The sequence below is a fragment of the Eurosta solidaginis genome, chromosome 4 (genome assembly GCF_040869045.1).
Source record: "Eurosta solidaginis isolate ZX-2024a chromosome 4, ASM4086904v1, whole genome shotgun sequence".
In the NCBI taxonomy this organism is placed as follows: domain Eukaryota; kingdom Metazoa; phylum Arthropoda; class Insecta; order Diptera; family Tephritidae; genus Eurosta; species Eurosta solidaginis.
In genome coordinates this window covers 5156509-5175414 of record NC_090322.1, presented here as the reverse complement: position 1 = coordinate 5175414, position 18906 = coordinate 5156509, and the positions used below count along the sequence as shown (strand labels likewise).

Here is an 18906-nt window from a genome sequence, read left to right as displayed (position 1 = left end):
CGCCACCTTCACGTGAAGTTAGCGTGCCACCCTCAGAAAACCACCTGAGAAGCCAGTTAAGAAAATAATTCTTGCACACGAATTTGCCGTAAATTTGCAGTAGATAAGTGGCATATTTTATAAATTCGAAAAAGAAAATTCAAATTGTTTTTTATGGTGCACCGCCAACTTCACGTGAAGTTAGCGTGCCACCCTCAGAAAACCACCATAGACGCCAGCTAGGAAAATAATTCTTGTACACGAATATGCCGTAAATTTTCCGTAGATAAGTGGCATATTTTATAAATTCAAAAAAAATTCATATTTTTTAATGGTGCACCGCCACCTTCACGTGAAGTTAGCGTGCCACCCTCATAAAACCCCCTTAGCGGCCAGCTAGGAAAATAATTCTTGCACACGAATTTGCCGTAGATAAGTGGCAAATTTTAATAATTAAAAAAAAAATTCATATTTTTTTATGGTGCACCGCCACCTTCACGTGAAGTTAGCGTGCCACCCTCAGAAAACCACCTGAGAAGCCAGTTAAGAAAATAATTCTTGGCATATTTTATAAATTCGAAAAAGAAAATTCAAATTGTTTTTTATGGTGCACCGCCAACTTCACGTGAAGTTAGCGTGCCACCCTCAGAAAACCACCATAGACGCCAGCTAGGAAAATAATTCTTGTACACGAATTGCCGTAAATTTTCCGTAGATAAGTGGCATATTTTATAAATTCAAAAAAATAATTCATATTTTTTTATGGTGCACCGCCACCTTCACGTGAAGTTAGCGTGCCACCCTCATAAAACCACCTGAGAAGCCAGCTAAGAAAATAATTCTTGCACACGAATTTGCCGTAAATTTGCAGTAGATAAGTGGCATATTTTATAAATTGCAAGAAAAAAATTTTCAAATTTTTTTTATGGTGCACCGCCAACTTCACGTCAAGTTAGCGTGCCACCCTCAGAAAACCACCTTAGACGCCAGCTAGGAAAATAATTCTTGTACACGAATTGCCGTAAATTTTCCGTAGATAAGTGGCATATTTTATAAATTCAAAAAAAATTCATATTTTTTAATGGTGCACCGCCACCTTCACGTGAAGTTAGCGTGCCACCCTCATAAAACCCCCTTAGCGGCCAGCTAGGAAAATAATTCTTGCCCACCTTCACGTGAAGTTAGCGTGCCACCCTCAGAAAAACACCTGAGAAGCCAGCTAAGAAAATAATTCTTGCACACGAATTTGCCGTAAATTTGCAGTAGATAAGTGGCATATTTTATAAATTGCAAGAAAAAAATTTTCAAATTTTTTTTATGGTGCACCACCAACTTCACGTCAAGTTAGCGTGCCACCCTCAGAAAACCACCTTAGACGCCAGCTAGGAAAATAATTCTTGTACACGAATTGCCGTAAATTTTCCGTAGATAAGTGGCATATTTTATAAATTCAAAAAAAATTCATATTTTTTAATGGTGCACCGCCACCTTCACGTGAAGTTAGTGTGCCACCCTCATAAAACCCCCTTAGCGGCCAGCTAGGAAAATAATTCTTGCCCACCTTCACGTGAAGTTAGCGTGCCACCCTCAGAAAACCACCTGAGAAGCCAGCTAAGAAAATAATTCTTGCACACGAATTTGCCGTAAATTTGCGGTAGATAAGTGGCATATTTTATAAATTACAAGAAAAAAATTTTCAAATTTTTTTTATGGTGCACCGCCAACTTCACGTCAAGTTAGCGTGCCACCCTCAGAAAACCACCTTAGACGCCAGCTAGGAAAATAATTCTTGTACACGAATTGCCGTAAATTTTCCGTAGATAAGTGGCATATTTTATAAATTCAAAAAAAATTCATATTTTTTAATGGTGCACCGCCACCTTCACGTGAAGTTAGCGTGCCACCCTCAGAAAACCACCTGAGAAGCCAGTTAAGAAAATAATTCTTGCACACGAATTTGCCGTAAATTTGCAGTAGATAAGTGGCATATTTTATAAATTCGAAAAAGAAAATTCAAATTGTTTTTTATGGTGCACCGCCAACTTCACGTGAAGTTAGCGTGCCACCCTCAGAAAACCACCATAGACGCCAGCTAGGAAAATAATTCTTGTACACGAATTGCCGTAAATTTTCCGTAGATAAGTGGCATATTTTATAAATTCAAAAAAATAATTCATATTTTTTTATGGTGCACCGCCACCTTCACGTGAAGTTAGCGTGCCACCCTCATAAAACCACCTGAGAAGCCAGCTAAGAAAATAATTCTTGCACACGAATTTGCCGTAAATTTGCAGTAGATAAGTGGCATATTTTATAAATTGCAAGAAAAAAATTTTCAAATTTTTTTTATGGTGCACCGCCAACTTCACGTCAAGTTAGCGTGCCACCCTCAGAAAACCACCTTAGACGCCAGCTAGGAAAATAATTCTTGTACACGAATTGCCGTAAATTTTCCGTAGATAAGTGGCATATTTTATAAATTCAAAAAAAATTCATATTTTTTAATGGTGCACCGCCACCTTCACGTGAAGTTAGCGTGCCACCCTCATAAAACCCCCTTAGCGGCCAGCTAGGAAAATAATTCTTGCCCACCTTCACGTGAAGTTCGCGTGCCACCCTCAGAAAACCACCTGAGAAGCCAGCTAAGAAAATAATTCTTGCACACGAATTTGCCGTAAATTTGCAGTAGATAAGTGGCATATTTTATAAATTCGAAAAAGAAAATTCAAATTGTTTTTTATGGTGCACCGCCAACTTCACGTGAAGTTAGCGTGCCACCCTCAGAAAACCACCATAGACGCCAGCTAGGAAAATAATTCTTGTACACGAATATGCCGTAAATTTGCCGTAGATAAGTGGCATATTTTATAAATTCGAAAAAAAATTCTTTTATGGTGCACCGCCAACTTCACGTGAAGTTAGCGTGCCACCCTCAGAAAACCACCTTAGAGACCAGCTAGGAAAATAATTCTTGCACACGAATTTGCCGTAAATTTGCAGTAGATAAGTGGCATATTTTATAAATTCGAAAAAGAAAATTCAAATTGTTTTTTATGGTGCACCGCCAACTTCACGTGAAGTTAGCGTGCCACCCTCAGAAAACCACCATAGACGCCAGCTAGGAAAATAATTCTTGTACACGAATATGCCGTAAATTTGCCGTAGATAAGTGGCATATTTTATAAATTCGAAAAAAAAATTCTTTTATGGTGCACCGCCAACTTCACGTGAAGTTAGCGTGCCACCCTCAGAAAACCCCCTTAGCGGCCAGCTAGGAAAATAATTCTTGTACACGAATTGCCGTAAATTTTCCGTAGATAAGTGGCATATTTTATAAATTAAAAAAAAAATTCATATTTTTTTATGGTGCACCGCCACCTTCACGTGAAGTTCGCGTGCCACCCTCAGAAAACCACCTGAGAAGCCAGCTAAGAAAATAATTCTTGCACACGAATTTGCCGTAAATTTGCAGTAGATAAGTGGCATATTTTATAAATTCGAAAAAAAAAATTCAAATTGTTTTTTATGGTGCACCGCCAACTTCACGTGAAGTTAGCGTGCCACCCTCAGAAAACCACCATAGACGCCAGCTAGGAAAATAATTCTTGTACACGAATATGCCGTAAATTTGCCGTAGATAAGTGGCATATTTTATAAATTCGAAAAAAAATTCTTTTATGGTGCACCGCCAACTTCACGTGAAGTTAGCGTGCCACCCTCAGAAAACCACCTTAGAGACCAGCTAGGAAAATAATTCTTGCACACGAATTTGCCGTAGATAAGTGGCATATTTTATAAATTTTTTTTTTCGAATTTATAAAATATGCCAATTATCTATGGAAAATTTACGGCAAATTCGTGTGCAAGAATTATTTTCCTAGCTGGCCTCTAAGGTGGTTTCCTGAGGGTGGCACGCTAACTTCACGTGAAGTTGGCGGTGCACCATAAAAAAAATTTGAAATTTTTTTTTTCGAATTTATAAAATATGCCACTTATCTACGGAAAATTTACGGCAAATTCGTGTGCAAGAATTATTTTCCTAGCTGGCCTCTAAGGTGGCTTTCTGAGGGTGGCACGCTAACTTCACGTGAAGTTGGCGGTGCATCATAAAAAACTTTGAAATTTTTTTTTTCGAATTTGTAAAATATGCCACTTATCTACGGCAAATTTACGGAAAAATTCGTGTGCAAGAATTATTTTCCTAGCTGGCCTCTAAGGTGGTTTCCTGAGGGTGGCACGCTAACTTCACGTGAAGTTGGCGGTGCACCATAAACAAAATTTGACATTTTTTTTTCCAATTTATAAAATATGCCACTTATCTACGGCAAATTTATGGCAAATTCGTGTGCAAGAATTATTTTCCTAGCTGGCCTCTAAGGTGGTTTTATGAGGGTGGCACGCTAACTTCACGTGAAGTTGGCGGTGCACCATAAACAAAATTTGAAATTTTTTTTTTCGAATTTATAAAATATGCCACTTATCTACGGCAAATTTACGGAAAATTCATGTGCAAGAATTATTTTCCTAGCTGGCCTCTAAGGTGGTTTCCTGAGGGTGGCACGCTAACTTCACGTGAAGTTGACGGTGCACCATAAACAAAATTTGACATTTTTTTTTCCAATTTATAAAATATGCCACTTATCTACGGCAAATTTATGGCAAATTCGTGTGCAAGAATTATTTTCCTAGCTGGCCTCTAAGGTGGCTTTCTGAGGGTGGCACGCTAACTTCACGTGAAGTTGGCGGTGCATCATAAAAAACTTTGAAAATTTTTTTTTCGAATTTGTAAAATATGCCACTTATCTACGGCAAATTTACGGAAAATTCGTGTGCAAGAATTATTTTCCTAGCTGGCCTCTAAGATGGTTTCCTGAGGGTGGCACGCTAACTTCACGTGAAGTTGGCGGTGCACCATAAAAAAATTTTAAATTTTTTTTTTCGAATTTATAAAATATGCCACTTATCTACGGAAAATTTACGGCAAATTCGTGTGCAAGAATTATTTTCCTAGCTAGCCTCTAAGGTGGTTTCCTGAGGGTGGCACGCTAACTTCACGTGAAGTTGGCGGTGCACCATAAACAAAATTTGAAATTTTTTTTTTCGAATTTATAAAATATGCCACTTATCTACGGCAAATTTACGGAAAATTCATGTGCAAGAATTATTTTCCTAGCTGGCCTCTAAGGTGGTTTCCTGAGGGTGGCACGCTAACTTCACGTGAAGTTGACGGTGCACCATAAACAAAATTTGACATTTTTTTTTCCAATTTATAAAATATGCCACTTATCTACGGCAAATTTATGGCAAATTCGTGTGCAAGAATTATTTTCCTAGCTGGCCTCTAAGGTGGCTTTCTGAGGGTGGCACGCTAACTTCACGTGAAGTTGGCGGTGCATCATAAAAAACTTTGAAAATTTTTTTTTCGAATTTGTAAAATATGCCACTTATCTACGGCAAATTTACGGAAAATTCGTGTGCAAGAATTATTTTCCTAGCTGGCCTCTAAGATGGTTTCCTGAGGGTGGCACGCTAACTTCACGTGAAGTTGGCGGTGCACGATAAAAAAATTTTAAATTTTTTTTTTCGAATTTATAAAATATGCCACTTATCTACGGAAAATTTACGGCAAATTCGTGTGCAAGAATTATTTTCCTAGCTGGCCTCTAAGGTGGCTTTCTGAGGGTGACACGCTAACTTCACGTGAAGTTGGCGGTGCACCATAAAAAAAATTTGACATTTTTTTTTCGAATTTATAAAATATGCCTCTTATCTACGGCAAATTTACGGCAAATTCGTGTGCAAGAATTATTTTCCTAGCTGGCCTCTAAGGTGGCTTTCTGAGGGTGACACGCTAACTTCACGTGAAGTTGGCGGTGCATCATAAAAAACTTTGAAATTTTTTTTTTTCGAATTTGTAAAATATGCCACTTATCTACGGCAAATTTACGGCAAATTCGTGTGCAAGAATTATTTTCCTAGCTGGCCTCTAAGGTGGTTTTCTGAGGGTGGCACGCTAACTTCACGTGAAGTTGGCGGTGCACCATAAAAAAAATTTGACATTTTTTTTTCGAATTTATAAAATATGCCTCTTATCTACGGCAAATTTACGGCAAATTCGTGTGCAAGAATTATTTTTCTAGCTGGCCTCTAAGGCGGTTTTCTGAGGGTGGCACGCTAACTTCACGTGAAGTTGGCGGTGCACCATAAAAAAAGTAAAATTTTTTTTTTTCGAAATTGTATAATATACCACTTATCTACGGTAAATTTACGGCAAATTCGTGTGCAAGAATTATTTTCCTAGCTGTATTTTTTTGTTTCACGGATAAATTACGGCAAATTCACGGCAATTTTCCCAATAGGTAATTTTTTTCCACGTAAAAGTTGTTTTGCCAACTTCAGAGAGGTATCGGAAGGAGGCCTGTATAAAACTTATGTTAGAGGCAAAATATAAGCGTGCTAGAAGTCATATAGCATTCGCTTCAGGCTCCTAAATGAGCTAATAACGAGTGCAAACGTACCAAAGCTTGGACTCCTTTCAGACTAATTGTTGACTCCGGGTGTTTGCTGGGTTGTTTGTTTAAAACCAAAACGAAATATTTTTAATTTCAAATGACGTATAAATTTAATTGCTGAATTTTAATTCCAAGCAGCCTCGATTCAAATGAATTTTAAATACCCAAAAAAAGATACAAAAAAGGAATATTCCGGGTATTTTTCTTGTATTTACCCAAGTAGAATCCCAACTCTACTCAAGCCCCATCTTTAACGTAACCTATGTGCGGCGAACACATCTTATTTAGTAGTCCAGATCCTGGTTACCCCAAGGAGGGGTTGGGATGAGTCAGGAGGTTCGAAGTGTTATTATCAAATCGTTTTCGGCAGTGCCTCTATCGCTACTATAATGTCATTTATTTGGCCATAAAAGTGCTCCTGCAGAAAAATCTCTGGGCTGTAAATTTTTGTTATGTGGTTTAGATTTCTTGGTATTGAAATACAGCAGTTGCCACATTACGGAGCTGTTGGCTAAAATTTGCACCTCATGTACGGCTTTAGACAAGCCAGTCTAACTTATACTAATCTAACATCATTGTGAATGATGACTAAGTGTGATATCTTCTGCATAAACGTCAATATTCCAAAGTGATTGGATCACCTGATTTGTAAATGACTATCGCTGTCTCATTCTGTATCTCTTTCTATCACCCCCTGAAGATAGGCGCCGCCATATTGAACAGCCTGTCAAAACGCTGAAAAGTAGCCATATTGAACAGCCTGTCAGGCAGTTGACAGATAAGATAACACACTTAGTCATCATTCACAATGTCTAACATAACAAAAAGGTATGAGAGTATGCAGATTTCAGGGTCGATTATTACTTGGCATTCAATTAAACTTACAGTTGGTAACGCAATTGATGCCGGTGCCGAGCTATGTAAACGTTGTGAATCTTGTATGATTTGATGTTTCTCCGCATCAGATAACGGTGAATTGACAACATCATGCAAACGGTTGCGCAATGTTTCATTCTCGTACTTGAGATTTGACACCTCCATTTGACTTTTTTCTTGTTGGATCTATGCGAAAGAAAGAGAGGAAGAGATCATTGCTTAAGTGTTAGATTGAATCACGTTGCATGCATATGTCAATTGAATAACTGTAAATTACAGTAGCTATCATCCAGTGAGTTTTCTAGCTCCGTATCACGCTCGATACTCACGGGAATGCTCTTGATCATTAGAAGACTTGAGAAGCAGAGGTCGTGATATTTTTGTACATATGAGTTGTGATAGGCAGATGTCGCCGTTGTGTTTCATTTAGCACATACGGCTAAAGACCAAGCGTTGCCAAACTAAAGATAAAAAAAAAATATCTGAACCAGATTTCTATCTGGATTTATGTGGTTGTTGCATTTACATGCAAAACTATTTATCCGGTTCAGGATATTTTCGACGGGATGATGGCTAGGGAAAAGTGCAAACAATAAGTTGGAGCAGACTAACATAAAAGCTTTGTTGGCTTCAAAGCGGCAAAGCGATTCATTGTTATCTCATGGCGCTGTCAAAGCGACCAAAGCGTTTATGCAAATCCGCCATTATTATTTGCGACAGACACACGTTCGCAACTGTGCCACTTACCTGAATTTTATGCAGCTCCGTCTTCAATTTGGCTATTTCTGATTGATACGGCAATAATTCAGAAATGCGCGCTTCAAGCATTAGTTTTTCACGTCCTAAACGCTCTAGTTGCGCTTGCAGGTCCTGCATTTTGTTGTTAGCCTGCAAAGAAAGAAGGAATGAGAACCCATGGGGAGTTATGATCAAGTGCCTACTTTCTTTCAGAGTAGCTCTCTCCTTTTCACATACCTCTAACAATTGTTGCTGCTGTTGCTGTTGTTGTTGCAAGAGTTGTTCGTTATTAATGAATTGTTGATAATTGGCCGCATTCAATTTGTAAAGATCATTGCCTGCCTCCGCAGCCGAAACGGCTGCAACACCACGTTGGGCTGCCAGCGTAGCTTGCGCGTTTGACGCGCTTATCAACTCGCCACCTGTATAATTATTATTCGTTGCTGTCGGTGTTGAATTCACCGCGGAATTATGACTTCCCGGCGCAGCTGCTATTGTTGTTATTACATTGCCAACGGCTGTTGTGGCGGCAGCGGCATTCACTACTTCGACGTTGCGTGCTGGCGGCGCTGGTGGCTGTGTGTTGTTGATAGCGTTAGCGACAGGTATCTGTTTTGGTTGTTTCTGACCTTTCTTGCCGGCGCCGGCGACCTTTGGCTTCTTGTACGGTAATGTATTGGCGTTAATGGCGGCGCCTATATTTTCATTGAGGATGTTGTGCGCGCTACGCACCGTATCGGGAGTGCGACTGCGTGTACGCGCTCCTAAAGGTGCAACAATATTCAATTCACCGTCACCCACATCAACGCCACGTTCCGTTGCTGGATCGATTGGTGGATAGAATGTAGAAGTAGCGGTGGTTGCTGACGCTGTTGCTGTGTCCTGACTGCTGCCGACCGTATTCAACGATGTGGTGGACTGTGATTTGTGACGACTGCTGGCGGAGGAATGTTTAGACGAGCTCGAGGGTCCTTGCCCTCTGCGAAACAATGATTTCAATTTTATCATTATTTGTTTGTATGTATATAAATATATGTATATATTTTTATATATAGTTATAGATGGTTTTGGTGTAGGCGGGAGAAGCGGGGAATTTTGGAGGTAGGACACAAGGGGCTATTGTACTCGTGCAATGTTTAGACGATCCGGCTTTATATACTTTGTAGGCGGAAAAATTATTTATGTATGTTTCAAAGTCACTTAAATTTTTTTTTTACTATTTTTGTTTGTTTTTTTCTTCTTCGTCTTCTTAAGCTAAAGTATTGTCTTTTTCATATCTTTCGTGTCTTTTATGAGGTTAATTTTAGGTTTAATTTTATTGTTATTGAATAAATTATTTGCATTCGTTCATTATCGTTCAGTGTCTGAATGGAAAAAAAATAAAAATATGAGCGCGATTGGTTATATAATATAGGTGTTGTTGATGTTACTGCTGTTGTTGTACACATTGGTAAGGTCATAGAAAAGCGTAGCTAGACTCACGTTCATATAAGGTACGAGCCGGACCCGTGCGCAACCAATATAACAGTCTCTTATCAAATATCAACAGAAATCAGCTGTTCTATCACTCAATTAAAACGTACAGTTGCGCTGCCATCTGGCGTATTGTAGCAACTGCCGGTAATGCAGTGCAAATATTCACAATAGTGACATAGTTCAAATAGATTTCTTTGTGTGCTCACAATCGTTTATTTTTAACAAATTAATAATAGCCCGAATCTCCGTCTTTACAACCAAAACTTTATTTATAGATTTGGGTTCCAAATAAGAGCGAAAAAGGGACCCGTACATAAAAACAGCAATTAGAAATAATATATATGATGACAAATGATGGAATGAAATTGAACTGTGTGAGGCCAAAAAATCTAAAATAACTATCCCAAACACTCATCCCTAACGACCTGCCAATTACACTTGAAGCATTCAAAAGAATCAAGTTTATGTTAATTTAAGAGATCGTGCATGAAATTGGTCATACTCTAGTCGGATTTATTATGTATATTTTTAGATGTCAAGAATGAGTGCTGAGTCAACATTAATTTTGCTTTTCTTTTTTTACTTAATTCCTAGTTTTATAACTTCTTATCCCACGGGAACTGGAGGAAAAACGATAGTAGCACCAAAGGAAGTAATGAATTCACTACCAGGGACCCATTTTAATAGTTTTATTTTTTTAAGTCGAAAAAGTCCGGGTAAAAAAAATGCTTTTTGGCGAAAGTTTGTGGGTTGCCGGGGATACCCATAGCATTTTATTGACGAATCATGTATCCTTTTCATTTGTCGGACTTTTTTCAAAAAAATCCATAAACAAATCCACACTTTTATTTTAAAAGTCTAAAAGTTAAATCCGGACTTTTAGTTCTTAAGGACAAATAAAGTTCCGGTCCTATAATTATGGCACGGCTTTTCTAAAGTTTTTACCAGTAGATTTTTCTAAAAGTCTACATTTCAAAATTGTTGTAACTAATATTAGAAATATGTCATAGAAAAACTAAAACCAACTATATTCATAATTTTCCATAGTAAACTTGCATCTTTTTTTGCCATAAAGTTTGACCCAATTAAAATATCGCCTTGAAATTTGATCTCTTGAAACAAAAAAACTCGTCCCATTTGGATGAGCCATTTCATAGGTATTTAGCCGGACTTTTATTCTGGCCTAAAAATATAAGTCCGGATTTAACTTTTATTTTCGAACTTTTAAATTAAATGCCCGGATTTAACAATTTCTTTCGGACTAAAAAATTGAAAGTCCGAAAATAATATTTTCTGAAGGACCTTTATTATAAAAGGAATAACAGTTTGGGTACCTGTTCACTACTCGTACTATTCAACTTTACCAGCAAGGTCACCGCAATGATGGTCGTAAAGAGTTGACTGACTCGTTTGATTTCATTTGAGAGAAAGACTAAAGTGTATAGAGAAAACAATTAGATACTAAGACTTAGTCTAGCAAAAATTGGAAAGTTTAAACGAGTATCACAGTCATCACTGCCATCTGTATTCCGCCACATAAGAGATCATATTTCGCTTCCCAAGGCAGTCGGTTCTATGTACCGGAGCGACTCGGGATTTTTCCCGACCAAGGACTGTCATTTCAGGTCAGGGAAACAGACTCTTACTCCCTAACCCCGTTTGCACCGTTTGCCAGCACAGAATATCTATGTTTGCGACATCCGCCCAATGCAGCTCCTGCCTTGGGCGGTGCCACTTTCCTAGATGTTCTGGTCTCCGCGACGGCAACCCCCCGACGGGTTTCATTGCGCCATGTTGCCAGGTCGCAAACCCCAATCTACCGGGTACCCCAATGCTTGCCCAAGGACGCCCAGTCCCAGGGCCACAACAGCAGTTGCGTCCTGGCCGTCCTCAACCCAGGCGTAGTCACCCGTCACTTACTCCCAGAGTGGCGACGTCTCCCCCTATGCACTTCAGAATTCTGCAGTTAAACTGTAATGGATTAACTGGGAAGATCACGGAGATAGTCGATTTCAGGAAGCGGCACAACATCCGCATTACTGCGATTCAAGAGACTAAACTCACAGCAAGATCTGCACTGCAAACCTGTTCTGGGTATAATGTCCACAGAAAAGACCGCATGAGCGGAAATGGATGCGGCCTCGCGTTTATCATACACCACTCAGTGCAATATCATTTATTTGATCCCGACATCGGCCGCAGGGACAGTGTCTTAGAACGTCAAGGCTTATCTGTCCGGTCAGGCGATGCAAACCTAGAAATCATCAACATATACATCCCTCCTGCCACCTGTTGCCCCAGTGGATACCCCAGTGGAATCGCATTATCTTAGGCGACTTTAATGCCCATCACGATCTATGGCATTCAAACTTGCGGGCGGACAGTAGGGGTGAGATGTTGGCAGATCAAATAGAAGAAACGACGTTCTGCAAACGGAGACGCCCCCACACGTATGGTAGGAAGCTGTCACAGTTCGCCGGATATCTCAATCGTGAGCGCAGAACTCGTAAACTGCGTCAACTGGCAGCCGATGGTAACATTGGCATCCGACCACCTGCCTATACTTATTTCGTTCGGCGGTACGACTTCATCGTTACAGAAAAACACACTTTCATAAACTTTAAAAAAGGAAAGTGGGAGGAATACAAATCTTTTACAGACAACCTCTTTGTTGCCCTCCCTATCCCGACTGATGCCCGCCAAGGGGAGCGTGTTCCGCAAGGCCATTGAATCCGCCTCGGCACGTTTCATTCCCGCCGGGAGAATTCCCGAAATTCGGCCCCACTTCCCGGCGGAGGCCGCAAATTTAGCGAGAGAACGTGACTTTATAAGACAGCTCGATCCAGGCGACCCCCAAATAAGGGACATATACCAACGCATCAGATTGCTTGTGGATGAACATAAGCGGGCGAAATGGGAGGAGCACCTAAGAGGTTGTAACCTCTCTGCCGGTGTGGGTAAAATTTGGTCCACCGTAAAGTCCCTATCGAATCCGTCTAAGCACAATGACAAAGTTTCCATCGCCTTCGGCGATAAAGTGCTGTCGGATTCGAAAAAATGCGCGAGCGCTTTCTGCTGTCAATATGTAATGCATTCTACGGGCGACAAAGATAGACGGAGGGCCAACAGACACTCACATAAACATAAATTCAGCGCGTCACCAATTACCATCACCGCCAGAGAGGTTGAAGATGCCATTGGTCACGCTAAATCATCCAAGCAGTGGGCCCAGACGGCATAGCCATGCCGATGCTTAAAAGCCTAGGGAAAGAGGGTTTCAAATACTTAGCACATGTATTCAACCTGTCTCTTTCCACCTTTGTCATACCCGAACAATGGAAAATGGCCAAGGTGGTCCCGCTACTAAAGCCTGGGAAACCAGCTAACATAGGAGAGTCGTATCGTCCGATATCTCTCCTAGTAGCAAAGACGCTTGAAGCATGAGTTGGTCCATTGCTGCATTACAGTGGAGTAGAATGGTAAGTACTCCAGTATGACATAAGTGGACACATGATCCAACAATTTTTACAGGGTGTTTCTACGCGAACATATTATAAGCCGATCATTGCTCGTTTTTAACGATTGTAATCATTACAAGCGGCCACCGTGGTGTGATGGTAGCGTGCTCCGCCTATCACACCGTAGCCCTGGGTTCAACTCCCGGGCAAAGCAACATCAAAAATTTTAGAAATAAGATTTTTCTATTAGAAACAAATTTTTCTAAGCGGGGTCGCCCCTCGGCGGTGTCTGGCAAGCGCTCCGATTGTATTTCTGCCATGAAAAGCTCTCAGTGAACACTCATCTATCTTGCAGATGCCGTTCGGAGTCGGCATAAAACATGTAGGTCCCGTCCGGCCAATTTGTAGGGAAAAATCAAGAGGAGCACGACGCAAATTGGAAGAGAAGCTCGGCCTTAGATCTCTTCGGAGGTTATCGCGCCTTACATTTATTTTTTTTTAATCATTACAAGATGTTTATTGGACTGTGGGTACTCCATGGATTACTCTGATGTAATGCGGAGCTGGAGTATATGCTCCAATCCTAGGACATCGCAATGTTAATTGGACCATATTTTTTGTATGAATTGTGGTTAATTTTGGAGCACTCGCTTGGTCCATAGCGAGTACTCCATACATGCATGCAAGGAGTACTCGCGATTTTTGCAGGGCAAGCACAATGATGTCAAACTCTTCTGTCTGTACAATCAAACGCTTTTAGGAGAATACATGAGTTCTTCCAACGGTCACAGTCAACTTATCTCGCAAAAATTCAATGGAATACATGATATTTTTACAAAGCAAAGCAACTTTGCAGAGAACCTGATGGTAAAAGCAGAAATGAGCTGTCCTAAGCAGAACAACTAATATTTTCTGTTCCACTTTTTCGCAAAAGTTTAACAAAAAAATTGTAATTCATTTTTTTAGAAAGTAAATTCGTTATTTACTCATTAGCCAGCAATCCATCTGCAACCGGCATGCAAACTCATTAAGCAGAACTAATTGGTAAAGAACCAGAGAGCGGTAGTGCTAGTGAGTTTTTGTAATTCCATGCAACACTGGCCCATGCAACAGTGAAAAAAAACAAGAATTGAGAGGAAAATTTATATGTAAGTAGGAGTTGAATAATTATGCGAAAATAAAACTCTCACGAGACAAAAGGGGCAAATAGTTTACGTGGTGTAGTAATTAAGTTCCGGAAAATTTGTTATAATTCAAAAACTGAAAACACTTTTGCATTCGTCTTCATCTGTCTAAAAGGGGGATCTTTATTTTATTTGTTTATTAACAGTCTATGGTGTTTCAGGCCTTACAGGCTATATAACAGATTTTAGCTTAGCTAATGATAAACGAAGATAATTACAAACTAGTTGTATTATAATAAAATTACAGATTACACAGAACAAATATCACTGAGTATTGATTTAAAAGTGTGCTTTGGCAAAGAAAAATCGATGATTAAAGAATTTGAGAATAGATTAAACTCGGTCATGGCTCTAAACAAAGGTGCATTAGAGACATAGAGGGTCCTGGCATTGTCCGTATAAAAAGTAACTCTGTTACGAAGCGGCCTACTCGAGATACAAAAACGGATACTCGCGAGGAGGCAAGGTGCATCAACTGCTCCGCGAATAATGTCATAGACAAAAGTAAGAGAGATAATGGCTCTTCTACATTGAAGAGACTGTAGGCTAATAGCACACCTGTCTTCATACGAGGGAATCGGATCAGAGAAATTGAAAAAGTTTTTTGTACACGTTCCAGCCTCTTAATATGGAACTCGTGATATGGCCTCCAAATAAAGCAAGCATATTCAAGCTTAGAGCGAACAAGCGCAGTGAACGATAGTTTTAAAGTGTAGGGATCTCTAAAATCAGAGCTAAAGTGCCAAATAAAGGCAAGCACTGAATATGCCCTAGCAATGGTTGTATGTAAGTAAGTAGTGAAAGAAAATTTCGAGTCGAATACTACCCCTAAATCTTTTATCTCATTAAGGGTTGAGCGGCGGGTGCCTCCAATAAAATAAGAGGTGGGGAGATTATCGCGAACTTTGGAGAAGGTAACGTGAAAACATTTACCAACATTTAGCGGCAGATTATTGGTATTACACCACACAGCGACATTGTCGAGATCAGATTGGATCCTTTCCGCGTCAGTGGCATTCGAAATGGTTCCAAAAATCTTTAAATCATCAGCGTACAAAAGAAAGTTAGAGTGCTGAAAGCAGGCCGAAATATCATTTATAAAGATTACAAAAAGCAGTGGCCCCAAAATACTACCTTGCGGCACGCCGGAGGTGGCAATAAAAGAGTTAGAGTGAGTATTGTCAATTACAACAACACAACTACGCTGTTGAAGATAAGACTTTATCCAAGAAAGAAATGTTGAGTGGAAACCCAAAGAAAGCAATTTAGAAATTAGGATTGAGTGACTAACTTTATAAAACGCTTTTGAGAATTCAGTTATACAGTATCGACTTGTAAACGATTATTAAACGCGGATAGGCAATCGTCAGAAAAAATTGCTAAATTTGTCACAGTGGATCTACCGGACATGAAACCATGCTGATTGTTACTGATTAACTGTTTTACTGCAAAATACATTTTCTGTTTCACGATATACTCAAAAAGTTTAGAAAAAGTCGACAACTTTGCTATGGGTCTATAATTGGCGACGTTATTTTTATTACCGCTCTTGAAAACTGGGCTAATGAAAGTTATCTTCCATGCATCGATAAATTCACCACACTCGAGAGATTTGTTAAAAATAAGGAGTGGGATCGCCAATGCCAAACAATTTTTAAAAAGATAAGGCGATAGGCCGTCAATATCAGTAAAGGTGGATGATTTTATGTTTTGGATTCCCTCCACAACACCTTTAAGGGATAAAGTCAAAGTGCCAAAGTTGATAGAAGAGTCAGCGCAAACGGGGACCTCCGGCCGGACTTCCGAGTGCGCAACAAAGTTGGAGCGGAAAAAATCTGCAAAAAGATTAGCCGCTTCAGCAGGTGAAGAGGCATGTTCAGTATTATAGAAAACTGATGCCGGAATACTAGAGCATAGCTTTTTGGATTTTACGTAATTCCAAAACGTCTTAAGATTATCTTTAATACCAAGTTCAAAATTACGAACAAAATTCCTGTGGAGTCTTTTGCCCAATACTTTAAATTTTTTAGAATAATTAAGGAATTTAGATATATAGATCAAGGACTTAGTGAGTTTGAATTTTTTGAAGAATCTATTTCTCAAATTCTTTAGCCGCTTCAGCTTTCTGGTATACCACGGAATCTTGTAACAACGCACTTTTTTTCGAGGTATATTCTCAATACAGATTTGGTTAATAACAGTTTTAAAAATGTTGAAACAACTAGAAAGATCCTTTCCCAGAAAAAGACTCCCAGTCAATGGACGAAACTTCCAGAAAAATCATATCAAAGTTTCCGCGTCTAAATGAAAAACTATGGGTATCATCATATTGACGGATACCACAAAAGGTATAAAATTCCATGTCCAGGGTTAGCGGGATGTGATGCAAACATGCGCAACACCATGGGTCAAGACATTCACTAAGAGTACAGTTGACATTATCATTAACGAAGACAAGGTCCAGAGTTCTCGATAACTGATTTGTGAGGCTGTTTTTCTGGGAAAGATTGACACTTAAGAAATTATCAATGAGGTACATCTCAGCAGTACTGTTTACATTTTTAGGGACTAAAGTGTAGCTATCGTTAGCATAGGACCACTCAATATTAGGTAGATTGAAGTCACCAAGTATACAAAAGTTACTACCATCATAATTACGAACAAGATCTATAACGTTGTCAACATGTGATTTGTAGAGAGATTCCATACTAGAAGGTGGGCTGTATGAAACGCAAAAGAACATTTCGGAACAGCCACGAACTGAGACACAAAGTTGATCCAAAAGTGAATCCAACTCGGATAACTCAACAAGCGATGATTGGAGATGACGGCGAATAGCAATTACAACCCCTCCACCCCTGGAGAGGCCAGTTTTTGAATAATCACGATCCTTACGATAAACGTTGTACAAATTCGAGTCGAAGAACTCGCCATCCAGAAATTCAAGATTGAGCCAGGTCTCGGTTAGAACAAAAATATCGTAGTCGGCATGCGAACTAATATTGAAGAATGAGTTGGTTTTAGTGCGCATACCGGAGACATTTTGGTAGTAGATTTTTAGATGTTTCTGGCTACCGTCCAGGGAAGCGGTACCAACTCCAAAACGTTCAGTAGGCGGTACAAAGGAATATATGAACTTTCAGCAGTTATATTATTATTGTAAGCGCTAGATGTCCACAGCCACAGGCAAGGGCGAAAAAGTAAAAAGATCAGAATTCGAAGACAAACGGCAGTCAGCAGCATTTTGGTGGTAGTTTGCATTTAAGGCACCAGCACTAACAAAAGCTGACATAAGTGAACTGAGATCAGTCGCTGATACACCGGTTTTGTCATTGTAGTTACGAGTTTTCTTACTTTTTTTGCTCTTTTTCTCCTTTCCACTAACGCTAACACTAACAGGAGCATTGCCTCTGTTGTTGTCACTGCTTATATCAAATGGCACAAGTTCAGTAGCACCCGCACTGTTATTGTTAATGGACGATTGTAAAGCATTTAACTGGTCATCCAAAGCTGCAATCTGCTTCGATAAATCATCAAATTTATTGTCGAAAGCTTTTGTAACTAAATCAAAACCGAATTTATGATTCAGAAGCATTGATTCCAAAGCTGTAGCAAGCATTGTAGGCGTGTCAACACAATGTCACTGCTCACATAGGTACAATAAATGGCGATTAGCTTTAAGCATATTTACATCGTATGCAGCAATGTTTAAATTTTTTTGCACCAACCATTGCACGGAATTGACGTTGAATCCGATTTAAGCATTTTATTGTATTTACCACAAAAATCATCCACTGCAGCAATACTCAGCAAAGATAAAACTATGATAATATTGTAACTAACTTACTTGCAAATCCTCTTATTTGCAACCTTCTGCTAAGTTCGAATCATTAAACTGTTGAATAAATAACTCCAATATTTAATAATGCAAAATGGCATTTATTCAAGTACTTTCAAAATAATACTGCTATTGTTCAACAGATAGCGTGCTTAATCGAAACTGATTCTAGCGCCTCTACTGGTATCGCCTTTTATACTGTTTGGTTTACTCGTTGACATTTCTAGGCGGTTCTGTTCTAGAATCTACTAGTTGGTTATCTGCTATAAGTTTCTCAGCTATAACTACAGATGCACAATTTTTATAGCTTCTCTCACAGCTCATGCGCGTGTGTTTGTGAGCGACACTTCCACAATTATATTGCATATCTCAGATAGGATATCTGCATGTGTTTGTGCAGTGCGTGTACGTAAATATGTGTAGACATAATGATTGAATTATTGATGTGCATCAAGTCACTGCTTAGCATCGGCTTAGAGATGTCAGTACCCCTTATTGTTGCTAATATTCGTAACAATATTTTAGTTAAAAGAGTTCAAAGTTGAAGTGGATAGCGCGTTTGGTTTGTGTTTTATGCGTATTGTAACGAATTTAGGGAAATTCCGCTTATTTGAAACCTTCTGCTAACGTTCGAATCGCTAAACTGTTGAATAAATAACTCCAATATTCACTAATGAAAAATGATCTTTATTAGACTACTTTGAGAGTACTTCGCAATAACACTTTTACTTCGCAACTAATTGCGTGTTTAAATCGAACTGATTACTGATTACTCAACTTGCGCTGCTTTTATACTCTCCGTCGCTTCATTCGCATATTTCAACTAAAATCTAGATGTTTCGCCT

General features: G+C 39.3%; 1 protein-coding gene across 7 annotated transcripts in view; it reads right to left on the bottom strand.

The window, feature by feature from the left end:
- spdi (split discs) overlaps nucleotides 1–18906 on the bottom strand; it is a 117677-nt gene that overhangs the window by 12157 nt on the left and 86614 nt on the right. For 3 of the 7 annotated variants that reach the window (XM_067779747.1, XM_067779749.1, XM_067779750.1), the window contains 3 exons: nucleotides 8343–9469; nucleotides 8115–8255; nucleotides 7377–7553 (listed from right to left, as the gene is read on the bottom strand). In XM_067779747.1, coding sequence (XP_067635848.1) covers nucleotides 7377–7553; nucleotides 8115–8255; nucleotides 8343–9113 — 1089 coding nt within the window. In that variant the 5' untranslated portion in view covers nucleotides 9114–9469. The remainder of the gene's footprint in view (nucleotides 1–7376; nucleotides 7554–8114; nucleotides 8256–8342; nucleotides 9470–18906) is intronic. The other 4 variants (XM_067779751.1, XM_067779752.1, XM_067779748.1 and 1 more) reach the window with 2 other exon arrangements.